A 13,280-nucleotide genomic window follows, 5' to 3' on the forward strand; every position below is an offset into this window, starting at 1 on the left:
AATCATTTGCAACAGTGTTTCCAAGGAAATGCTTTTTTAAAATGTGATTTACCTAAGTGATCATTATTACTACTGTCAGTCTTGATATTTTTCTTTCACTTTTGAATTGTCCCAGTTTCAGTTTTTCTCCATAGTATTGATTAAGCATTCTGCTCTCTCTTTTTTCCATAGACTATCCAAATGCCTTTAATGTAAACATTCCAAAGGATTAACAGATTTCATTTGACTAGAGCTCCCTCTGCTGTATATTCATGTATTTGCTTTTTCTTAGGGTACACTTCTGCGTCCGGCTGACCAAGTCTGGTATCACCCTCTCAGAAGAAATAAGTTCAAATACCTGATTGACCATCCTGTTTCCTTAACTGGTGCTGGAAGGTAAAGAAGGCAGATGGTAGGGTAGATGCTGATGAATAGAGTTGTTTTCTCATTTTTTTTCATTTCTTTGGGAGGGGCACAGTTGAAAAAATCATAGAATCAAAGATTTTAAATTTGAAGCTTACAGTATCTTTGATAAATCAGAAAACAATCTGAAGAAGACACAAGACCACCCTTCTGTGTGTAGGATTATTAACTCTCCTGGCTTTTGCTTTGTTAAGATTTGCTTTTTGCATGCCTTTGTGTCCTTGTCCACTTACTCTTCTGTCCCTTGTTGTACCCTAGTAAAAGGGACAAGATCCCAGAGGCAGAGTGTCTCATAGTGCCTCTTTCATCTGTACATTTAAGAAGAGTGAGGTAACATAGCTTCATGAAAACCTTGAAAAGCAAGTGCTTACTCCTTGGTTTTTCTCAAAGTGAACCCTTCACCTTTCGATCAAATCAGCAAATACTATTTGTTGTTTTTATGTCATTCCTAAAAGTATTATGAATGTCCCGGGTTTCCCTGTGAAGATTGTGACCAGCTCATTTTCTATGTGTAGTCCATTTATCAGTTGCATGCCCCTTATGAGATATCACTTCATCTGAAAGAAATAATATGTAATATTATGACACATTAATGACACATTAATATGTAATAATAAGCATATTAATACATGGGTAGGTTATTTAGTCTTTCTGAGTTCCATTTTCTCATTTGTAAAAAGGGAATAATAGACTTGCTCCATTTTGTGGACCTCCCGGAGATATTGTAAAACACATATTTTAAAGGAAATAATGGGCAGTGCTTTGTATGTATGTATGTATGTATGTATGTAAGCTCTACACCCATCATGGGGCTCGAACTCACGACCCTGAGATCAAGAGGCACGTGCTGCACTGACTGACCAGCTAGATGCCCCTGTGCAGTGCTATTTAAATATAAGCTGTTAATACTCAGGTATGTCTCAGTGCTAGAAAAGGTGGCAGGAACTTGGGCTATTGCCTTTTGTGTCCTGGGGCTTTGGTGTCAAAGTATCGTATTTTATTTTATACCTTCAGATCTTGGTTATAATTATCACTAGTTATAATTAGTAGTTATGAAATGTTTGAAGTACTTTGAAAAAATAATAAGCTATATCTGAATGCAGGAATAACCCAATATTAAAGTTTTAATGTCAAATGACTTCTCACTTGGAATTTTTAAACTGTGAAGATCTGTATTGTGGTAAGCAGGATAATAGCCTCCCCGCAAAATGTTCTCGGTGTACCTCAGAACTTGAATACATACCTTACATAACCAAAGAGACTTTGCAGATGTGATTAAGGTTAAGGACCATGAGATGGTGAGATTAACTTGGATTCTCGGGATGGGCCCAACCTAATTGCCTGAGTCTTTGAAGTGGAAAAAGAAGGAAGTTGAACAGGTCAGAGAAGAAGGAGAACACAGTGGAAGTATGAGAGAGAAGGAATTCAGCCTACACTTGCTGGCTTTGAAGATGGAGGAAGGGAGGACACAAGCTAAGAACTACTGTTGGCCTCTAGAAGCTGGGTATGGCCCTCAGCTGGCAACCATCAAGGAAATAGGGATCTCAGTCCTAGAACTGCAAGGAATTGAGTTCTGTTAACAACTCCAATGGGCACAGAAATGGATCTTCCCTTAGAGCATCCAGAAAGGAATACAGCCTTGTCGACACCTTGATTTTAGTCTGTGAGACCTGTGTTGGACTTCTGACTTATAGAACTATAACATAATAAATTTGTGTTGCTTAAGCTGCTAAATTTGTGGTAATTTTTATGGCACCAGTAGAAGATTAACACATGTATGTATAACTAATAGTATTTATAACAAGAGGTTATAGAGTTAGGTTAAGAGTATAATAAATACTATTATGTCTAGCAACCTTAAATATTTAGAGCACAGCAGTAAAATATAAAACAACCCAGCAAATAGCCTCTGAGTAATATTTTTCAACAGCTTTATCAGTCAGAGTTCAGTGCAGAAAATAAAACCTATTTTATTTTATTTTTTATTATTTTTTAAAGATTTTATTTATTTATTTGACAGAGAGAGACACAGCGAGAGAAGGAATGCAGGCAGGGGGAGTGGGAGAGGGAGAGGCAGGCTTCCCGCCGAGCAGGGAGCCCGGCGCGAGGCTCCATCCCAGGACCCTGGGATCATGACCTGAGCCGAAGGCAGACGCTTAACGACTGAGCCACCCAGGAGCCCCAATAAAACCTATTTTAAACAGTAAATTGAGTATTTACAAAATTGTCAGGAGAGCTAAAGGAGAAAATATGAAGCAATACTTTTGGGAATAACTCTCAGAACAGGGTGGAATTAACCTACCATGCAGGCTGCTACCTCCAAGGCTGCCACAAGAGTTCAAGAGTCCAAAGAAGGTAAAAATGGCCAATGACCTGAGCTGAAGGCAGACACTCAACTAGCTGAGCCACCCAGGTGCTCCCAACCATTATTTTTTTATTTTTATTTTATTTTTATTTTATTTTTTAAAAGATTTTATTTATTTATTTGACAGAGAGACAGAGCGGGAGAGGGCACAAGCAGGGGGAGAGGGAGAGGGAGAAGCAGGCTTCCCGCGGAGCAGGGAGCCTGATGTGGGGCTCGATCCCAGGACCCTGGGATCATGACCCTAGCCGAAGGCAGACGCCTAACGACTGAGCCACCCAGGAGCCCCAAAACAGATTATTTTTTAATGAAAAATTATATACTAACAAACAAACCAAATGTTTCCTCTAAAAATAAAGATAAAAAAATAAAAATAAAGTAAAATAACCAATAATTTTTTTTTTTTTTTTTTTTTTTTTTAAGATTTTATTTATTTATTTGAGAGAGAGAGCACATGAGAGGGGGGAGGGTCAGAGGGAGAAGCAGACTCCCCGCCGAGCAGGGAGCCCGATGCGGGACTCGATCCAGGGACTCCAGGATCATGACCTGAGCCGAAGGCAGTCGCCCAACCAACTGAGCCACCCAGGCGCCCCAATAACCAATAATTTTAATAATAGAAATATAAAAGTGTCCTATAGTTACTTTTTGAGAAAATTTGAATGACAGTTACCAAACCAACATTTCCTTTACAAAGATGTGTGTGTGTACCTATGTATATATATGAACCATTCATTGTTTTTATTTTTTATTTTTAAAAGATTTTATTTATTTATTTGACAGCGAGAAAGAGAACACAAGCAGGGGGAGTGGGAGAGGGAGAAGCAGGCTTCCCGCGAAGCAGGGAGCCCGATGCGGGGCTCGATCCCAGGACTCTGGGATCATGACCTGAGCCGAAGGCAGACGCTTAATGGCTGAGCCACCCAGGCGCCCCTCATTCATTGTTTTTAGCTAACAAAGTTATATTGGCCAATCTCTAGCAGTTATTGGTGTGATAGTGACTAATGTCCCATCATCCTGAGAGCGACTTTAAAAAAAAAACTTTATTAAAAAAAACTTTATTGATATATCTTTGACACAAAAATTGTGTACATTTAAGGTATACAAGTTGATGTTTTCATAAATGTATACATTGTAAAAAGATCACAGTCAAGCTAAATAACTCTGTATAATTACCATTTGTGTGTATCTGTGAGTTTATATGCGTGTGGTAAGAAGATTAAATTTCAGATCTATTCTCTTAGCAGATTTCAAATATATAACACAGTACTGCTAACTCTCATCACCGTGCTATACATTAGATCTCCAGAACTCATTCATCTTGCATAACTGAAACTTTGTACTTTTGGACTAACATCTCCTCATTTTCCCCTCTTTCCCCATGCGCTCATCTGACATATAAATGAAGTCATACAATATTTGTCTTTGTCTGGCTTATTTCACTTGGCACAGTGTTCTCCAGCTTCATCCATGCTGTCACAAATGGCAGGATTTCATTTTTAAAGGCTGAATAACATTCCATTGTCTATATATACACATTTTCTTCATTCATTCATTCATCAGTGGACATTTAGGTTGTTTCCATGTCTGGGCTATTGTGAATAATGCGTCAATGAACATGGGAGTGCAGATATTTTGTCAAGATCCAGATTCATTTCCTTTGGATATAAACCCAGAAGTGGGATTGCTGGGTCATATGGTAGTTCTATTTTTTATTTTTTTGAGGAAGCTCCATACTATTTATCATAATGGCTATACCAATTACAATTGGGGGAGGGGCAGAGACATGTGAAAATCACGTGCAGTAAGTGGCGTGATTATAACTGCTATAGGAAGGTGAATTGGCAGAAGTGTGTAGAATGTACTAGAGAGACTTGAGAGCCACGTAAAAAGTAGGGATAGCTTGGACTAGTGATTTGGCATTGGCAAGAGACAACAGGGTCAATGCTAGAATGCTATGAGGGTGACTGTGAAATTAATAAGTGTTAGTGGTGGATGGGAATTTAGGGCAATGGATGGGAAGGAATCAATTATGTATGCTGAGCTTTTGATGGATAGAGTGGTAGTAATTCCTGACAGAATTAGTGAGGATAGGAGGGTGGAGAGTTAGAATGGAGGGAGGAGGATTCAGTGTATGTAGAGGTAACAAATGTGATAACAAATGTGATAAGGTGAGATTTGCATGGCATTGCCAGAGAGAAAGTATAGGGTAAGAAGACAGAGAGATGAGGCCATAATGTTGCAGGGCATTTCCATTTAGTAGACAGGAAGTCACAGAGGAGTCCAAGAAGGAGAGGTTAAGGCAAAAGAACCAGGAGTCCAGTAGCACAGAGGATAGAGGAGAGGATAGTGTTTTTAAAAAAGAGATGATCAACCCTGGGAAATATTACAGGGAAATAGTGGAAAAGAAGAGCTGATGACTTAGCAGTAGAAAGTTATCAGATTTCTAGAGTGGTTTCAGAAGAGAGAGAGGGATTGAAATTAGATTGCAAGGAAATTTCAAGAAATCTGATTAACGGAAAGTGAGAGATCGGTTGATAGATAGATCCTGATAACATGAAACTTTGTACTTTTGGACTAACATCTTTTAGAAGGGGAAAAGACTTGAGTTATAGATCAAAGGGAATATTCCAAGGGAGGGGGAAATATACAGAAAGTAGACTGGTAGAATGAGATCCCAAAGGATGTGGGTAAAGATGAAATCAAGGACATCAGTGGAGGAAATAACCCTGGGGAAGAGAATACATCTTCACCCGAGGTTGAAGGAAGGGAAAGGATTTGTGATGTGAAGGAGAAATATGAGGTGGAGAAGAGGAATAATGGGGTGGGGGTGGCTCTTGTCTAATGCTTCTGCTGTCTTAGTGAAGTATGAAGTAAGGAGACTGGTTTTGTGCCCCTTTTCACCCACTAGAAGATGTATGTGGATCTTACCCACTCTTATCCAGTAGCCAGACAGAAAATTTATTTTGTAAATATATTTTTCTTATTTTTAGGGATATTTCTTTTCTGTACGATGTTAAATATGTTAAAGGAGAGGCCAGGGAGAGTTCGCTTTGTCCCCCACGTTTGGAACGTTCATTACAGTCACATGATGGTGTCATTGTGCCTCATAAGGTAAATAGAGTATTTGACAAATAATTTCCTCTCCCTCTAATTTTTAAAAATCATTTCCTTAAAAATATAAAGCAATGCTGTACTGTAACACTTTCTAATTATTTCTAGGAAAAAGTATTTAGTGGGAAAGTTTCTATGATACCTTATTTTAAGCCATTTTTCAAACTACAGTTACCCACTTTAATCTAGAAAATACAGTATAGAAGGCTAGATTTTTTTTTTTTAATTTACAGTTCAAAGTTGTAGAATTCTTATTTTTGGCATGTTGCTAAGGTAAATTTTAAATTGCTATTGAATTTTATTTATTTTTTATTTTTATTTTTTGAAAGATTTTATTTATTTATTTGAGAGAGAAACAGAGATAGCAACAGAGAGCACTTGTGGGAAGGAGAGGGAGAAGCAGGCTCCCCACTGAGCAGGGAGCCTGACGCTGGGCTCAATCCCAGAACCCTGAGATCATGACCTGAGGTGAAGGCAGATGCTTAACCGACTGAACCACCCAGTCACCCCTCCTATTGAATTTTAAAGAGTCAATGGATTACTGAATGTGTGGGACATGTGTGAATAATACTAAAACCAAGGTTGTTCTTTAATTCATGGTTATTTTTTAAATGTGTGCTCTGCTAAATGTTTTTTATTATGTCCTATGGTCCGTATTACTAATACTGTTATTTCTATAATCAAACCTCTTAATAAATAGTATCCCTTTGGGATAGGAATGTTGATTTATGCAATCCAACTTTTTTCATTTACTAATGTTTTCATTCTTGTCCTTCTTTCTTTCTTTTTAAGCCAAAGAAACTAACAGATACTTTGCTTCCTGAAGAATTTCATATTGTGTCAAATACAGGAGTTTCAGGTTTGGAGTGTTATGATGAGTGAGTACCATAGTATATCCTGAATATCTGACAAGTGGAACTGTTTCCTCCTCCTCAGACATAGAGGAACCTGAGAACAGTTCCTAGGTAATATCTACATTGAAATAAGGAAACATTTGGCCTTCCATCCTAAATTTAAGAATGAAAATGTCTTATTGAAAAGAGTTTGGGATTTTAGTGATCAAAATGTTCTCTGTCTTTTCCTACTATTTAATTTTCAATTAAAGAAGTGGATCTGTGTTCTGAATGCTCACCTAGGCCTCCTTAGGAATGGTTTTGGGTAGTGGCCAAAGAGACAAAGGAAAGTAGCCCTCTGAGTTGATGTCTCATAAGGCACACTCTAGGGCTTGGATCCAGCCTTCACACTAGTCATCTCCAGTTTTCTTTGTTTCCTGCTTATGTCATTGAAAATGGGATCTTCCTTGTATTTTCTGAAACAACGTTTGAATGTTTCATAGTGTAAAAAACTAGAATTATGGACTAAGGTTTTATAATAAAATCTCCAGAGGCTGTCACTCTTTTTACTTTTTCAATACACATGGCATTTCCTTATGATAGTGGGGTTCAGAATAATATTTTGTCAAAAAGAACTAAATGGAATTCATTTTGGGGGAACTTTTAATTTTTATATAATTTCAAAATTATAAAAATGTTACAAAAATATGGCAAGCAACTCTCATGTACTCTCTGTTTTAACTCACTATTTACATTTTGCCTTATTTGCTTTGATATACACACACACATTAAAACTATTCAAGAGTAAGTTGGAGATATGACCCTTTACCACCAAATACTTCAGTGTATATTTCCTAGCAACCTACCAGTTATAGATCTTTTTGATGACTTTTTTAGCTTCATCATTTCTTCTCTGTTTATTAGTTAGCATTTTACCATATGAATTCATGGATTTCTATTTTTTTTCTGTGGGTTATAGTTCTTTACTATGATTATTTTTTAAAAAAGATTTTATTTATTTGTCAGAGAGAGAGAGAGGGAGAGAGAGCACAAGCAGAGGGAGAAGCAGGCAGAGGGAGAAGCAGGCTACCAGCTGAGCAAGGAACCCTATGCGGGACTCGATCCTAGGACCTGGGGATCATGACCTGAGCTGAAGGCAGACTCAGCTTAACCGACTGAGCCACCCAGGCGTCCTTACTATGATTATTTTTATGTTCAAAAATTTTTAGATTTGGCCAATGTTAGCTCCTCTGAGCTGGCTCTTATGTTCTTTGGACATGTCCCCATGATTCTTTGAGTGTTTCCTTATTTTCTGACTCAATAAGATTTCCAGGTTCATCTTATATTTCCCAACTCCAGCTGTGGAATGAGCTATGTCACTTCTCCAGGGAGTACTGATTCCTTTTAGTGGAGAATGGTACTTAGAAATCAAGATCTGGGTGGTAGGCATGCTCATTGTGCCTAGGCTATCATTGTTTCTGGTTCCTCTCATTCATTTTTGAAACTTTGAGTCTTTATAGTCCCTGGAGATTTTTCACTGATCTAAATTCTGAAAATGGACCTTATTAACCAACTGAGTTCCAGTAGGGGGCAGAACGAAAGGAAATGCTTATTAACAAGGGGAAGAAAAATGTTACATAAATAATAATGAATTAGGATTACCATGTGGTTCTCACTGTGATACTCATTTAGGTGGAAATGAGCACTTTCAGAGGACAGATTTGGCTGGGAGTTAGGAAAACTGGGTTCTAGCTTCATCTCTGCTTATTAATTTTATAACCTGTTTATTCACTTAACTTTGTTGACTTCAGAGTTCTTAGAACATCCTTCCACCTTTGAAAAGGCATTTAAAAAAATGAACTAAGGAAATGTTCATATTGTCACATATGAGGAATGTTATTAAAACTCCTTTACTAAAAATATTCCAAATATGATAAATGTCATTACATCTGTGTCTGTAGATGCCTTGGTATGATCTTGTGGGTAAAATGATAGACCCTTTCGATTGCCTCCAAGCTTCCCAATTTTTGAGGTCTAAGGTTTATCATGTTGTGATATGTGATAAACAGGCCAGTTAATTTTCTTACAATAATATTTATCTGTCTTATTTATTGCAGCAAATATACTACTCTCCTCACAGATAGTGAAAACAGGCTATTGCTCTTCCCATCCATGTAAGTACAGTTTATTTTTGAAAGTATTTCTCAGAAGGAACATATACATATGAATATGTATTTTAATATACATATGTATTTTTCTTAGTACTTTATTGCACAGAAAATATTAAAATTATAGCAGAAACCCAAGACAATAAGTGTCCACAATTCCATCATCTAATCAGCGTTTTCAATTTTCACATATTTATAATAATATTTAAGTAGTATAAAATATATTTTTTTTACAGTTAAAAAAATTTTTTTTCTAAAATTTTATTTTGTTGTGGTAGGAACACTTAACATGAAATCTGTCTTCTTAACAAATTTTTAAGTTTTCAATACAGTGTCATTCAATCTAGGCACAATGTCGTACAGCAGATGGTTTGCTACAGTCTTTTTTTTTTTCTTACCTCTCCATTGTCCCTTTTCTTCACTTACATACTTACATTGTGAAGTAACCAATACTAACAGCTTGGTATTTATCTCTCCATATTTCTTCTATGTTCTTACAATCCTGCACACTAGGTGTGTAGAATTTTTGGAAGGAAGCATTATTTTATTTACAAAGAGGATCATACTATTTACATTTTCCTTTTCTTTTTTCTTTTTTAAAGATTTTATTTATTTATTTGACAGAGAGAGACATAGCAAGAGGGAACACAAGCAGGGGGAGTGGGAGAGGGAGAAGCAGGCTTCCCGCAGAGTGGGGAGCCCGATGCGGGGCTCGATCCTAGGACACTGGGATCATGACCTGAGCCGAAGGCAGATGCTAAACGACTGAGCCACCCAGGCGCCTCCCTTTTTCTTTTTTTAAAAATTTTATTACTGCTATAATCCACTAGATCAGTACATACAGGGCTAATGCTTTGAAATACCATTAATATTCCATGGGCAGCTGGGTGGCTCAGTCCGTTGGGCGACCTCTTGGTTTCACTCAGGTCATGATCTTCGGGTCCTGGGATTGAGCCCTAGGTTGGGCTCCACACTCAATGCGGAGTCTGCTTGGGGCTTCTCTCCCTCTCCCTTTGTCCTTCCTCCTCCAGCTCGCTCTCTCTAAAAAAAAAAAAAAAAAAAAAAAAAACCATTAATATTCCATAGTATATACATTTTGTATATATTATATTCTTTTTGTCATTTGAGGATAACCTGTTACAACACTTAATTACATAAGTCTGTCACCTTAATCTTTTAGGAAACCTAATAAAAGAGTAGACGTGGTCCAGCTGAATGATGTGATGGATGCTATGCTAGAGAGGGCTGGTGTGGAAAATCAGGAATATACAGGGCCAACCAAGGTAATTGCAAAGATCAATGTAACCTAGTGGTTGAGAGCATGCATTCTGGAGCCAGAATGTCTGGATTGGAATCCTGGCCCTGCCATTTATTAGCTAGTGACCTTGGGCAACTCACTTAATGTATTTGTGTCTCAATTTACTCATCTTTAAATTAGAGATACTAATAATACCTACCGCATAGGGTTGTTGTGGAGATTAAATGACATATGAATATAAAGGGCTTAGAATAGTGCTGGGCATGTAGCAAACACTGTATAATTGTTGGTATTATTATTACCGTATTTCATTGACTATAAAGTACCATTGATTATAAGACCTTTATTATTTTATGTACCACTAAAAAACACTGCCAATTAAACCATGCTTTCTTACCTCTTAAAATTTTTATTTCATTAATGAAAAAGCTCTTTCAACCTTACAGAGATACAGATATTTTTCTTTATGAGGGCTCTTCCTCTTTTGTTTTGTAAATTTTTATTTTTACAGAATTTGAAACTTAAAGACAAGTTCAGTATAAGGCATTCCTATGTAAGCTTTACCCAGATTCACTAATAGTTTACATTGTGCCCTACTTGCTTTATCATTCTCTCTTCCTCTTTACATACATATCTCTATATGTATAGTTTTTCCTAACCATTTTACAGTAAGCTGGTGACATCATGCAAACATTACAGGGTATGTTTCCTATGGATAAGGATATTCTCTAATATATCCATAATATAGTTAATCAAAATCAGGAAATTTAACATTGATGTGTTGGTAGTACCTGTCCATATTCAAATTTCAAATTTTATCAGTTGTACCTATAATGGTTTTTATAGCTCTTGTCCCGTCTGTTTCAGGATCCCGGGATCACATAGTGCTTTTATGTGTCATGTTCCTTTAGACAACTATATTCTGAAACAGTTCTTTGTTTTTCTTGACATTGATATTTGGAAGAGCATATGCCAGTTATTCTGTAGAATGTTCCTCAATTTTGGTTTGTCTGGTGTGTACTCATGATTAGATTCAGGTTATGTATTTTTGGCGGGGATGATACAGAAGTGATACTGTGACCTTCTCAGTGCATCATGTAAAGAGGTACATGATTAAACATACTTTAAAAAATATATTTTTATATTTATATTTTAAAAATAATATATCATTTTTGTAGATATAGTTATAAAGAAAAATATAAGTGAAATAAATTATCAAGGTGTTTCTAAAACATTCACATTCAGAGTATTTACTTCCTAAAATGGTTTTTTACTGATAAGACAGTTATAAATACTGATGATATTCCTTATCTTCTGCCAGATGCACAAACTACTACATGTATTGAGGAAGGAACAGACCATTTACAATACAGTATTTCATGAACTTATTCGACAAGTCAGTGTGGATTGTGCAGATAGAGGAGAACTACTGTCCAAAATCAGGTTAGAGCTGTTACTGGAATATCGCGGTTTGAGTTTTATATTACAATTATGTTTATATCTGCTTTTGAGAGGATCACAAAAGTTCCCTTCTCTATTCTATTGATAATAAGGAACTGAATTGCATTTCTATTTTCTGTAGTAAAAATATAATAGTTGAGAACTTCCTTAAGATGATTTCTGTTGAGATGTTTGACACCATATTCTTCTTTTTTTTTTTTTTGAGATTTATTTATTTTAGAGAGGGGAGGAGGGGCCGAGGGAGAGGGAGAGAGAGAATCTCGAGCAGACTGTGCACTGAGTGCGGAGCTTGATGTGGGGCTCGATCCCACAAACCTGAGATAGTGACCTGAGCTGAAATCAAGAGTCTGATGCTTAACCAACTGTGCCACCCAAGGGCCCCGACACCATATTCTTTTATGACTGGGAGTGAAGTGCTATGTGAATTACTAGAAAATGTATAGATTCTGGAGACAGACTGATCTGGTTTCAAATCAACATCTAGATGTGTGACCTTGGCAAAAGTGTGAGCCTTAGTTTTCTCATCTGTAGATGCAGATAATAACTACTGTGAAAAATTTTATTTGTCCATTTGTTCATTCATCAGTCAGTGATGTCTGCTGAGTGTCTACTCTGTGTCAAGCATCAAGAGGCTTCACAGGATTGTGGTGAGGTTAAATGAGAGCACAGAGGTCGATGGTCAATACATATAATTATTATAGATGATCATGATAAATACTATCATAACTATAATGTTTCTGAATGACTGTGGTACTTTACAAAACCTGGAAGGAATAGTGGAATTAGAATATTGGGTTCAAATTACATATCTGCAGCTTACTTGCCATGGAACCACAGAAAATTATTAGATCTTTCTGAATGTGTTTCTCCTGAATTAGAATAAATAATATAAATTTGCCTTATTTGCCCACTGTCTGACTTATGGAAGCTGAGTCTTCCTATCTGATGGTGCTGAGAAACGAGGAGCAAAGCTGTTAATAAGATACTTGTCAAGATTAGGTACTAAGGAGTCAGTTCTTGGAAGACGTCAGGAGCTGGAGAATGCAAATTAGAAGAAGGATAGGGACAACTGAAGTCTGAGTTGTCAATCTAAGAACAGAGCTAGGAGGGACAGATGACGAAGCATAGCAAAGGAGCTAGATGACTAATGGTGGATCCAGACTTTCCCATTTATGAGGAGTAGAGGTGAGTGGGACTCTTCCAGCTGATTTTAGGAGTTAGCTTCTAGGGGCCAAAATAGGGTGGGGTCCAATCCCAAAAGTCTAGACAGAAAGAGACAGGCAGGCAAGTCAAAGCCAAAATCCTTTAAGAAAAGTTGAGTCACCATGGACACAAAAATACTAACTCCAAGGTACCAGAGACAGGATCTCAGTAGGGCATAAAACCAAGGACTTAGAATAGGGTAAAGTTGGGAATTAAAAATGTAAAGTAGCTGATGGAGCGCCTGGCTGGCTCAGTCAATAGAACATGTGATTCTTGATCTTGGGGTAGTGAGTTCAAGCCCCACTTTGGGCATGGAGCTTACTATAAGTAAATATATACATACATACATATATAGAAAGTATACATGAGTGTGGAATATTCTTTAAAAAAAAAGAATACAAAGTAGGTGAGAATAAGCAATGAGATTTTAGACTGATTGCTGCAAACATTCATGATATGTCTATGGAATGGTGAATCATTCA

General features: G+C 37.0%; 1 protein-coding gene across 1 annotated transcript in view; it reads left to right on the top strand.

Moving 5' to 3' along the window:
* AXDND1 (axonemal dynein light chain domain containing 1) overlaps positions 1-13,280 on the top strand; it is a 91,714-nt gene that overhangs the window by 3,682 nt on the left and 74,752 nt on the right. The window contains exons 4-9 of the mRNA XM_078078033.1: positions 272-375; positions 5,755-5,875; positions 6,668-6,753; positions 8,826-8,882; positions 10,057-10,159; positions 11,456-11,577. Coding sequence (XP_077934159.1) covers positions 272-375; positions 5,755-5,875; positions 6,668-6,753; positions 8,826-8,882; positions 10,057-10,159; positions 11,456-11,577 — 593 coding nt within the window. The remainder of the gene's footprint in view (positions 1-271; positions 376-5,754; positions 5,876-6,667; positions 6,754-8,825; positions 8,883-10,056; positions 10,160-11,455; positions 11,578-13,280) is intronic.

This window comes from Halichoerus grypus, chromosome 7, assembly GCF_964656455.1.
Source record: "Halichoerus grypus chromosome 7, mHalGry1.hap1.1, whole genome shotgun sequence".
Lineage (NCBI taxonomy): Eukaryota > Metazoa > Chordata > Mammalia > Carnivora > Phocidae > Halichoerus > Halichoerus grypus.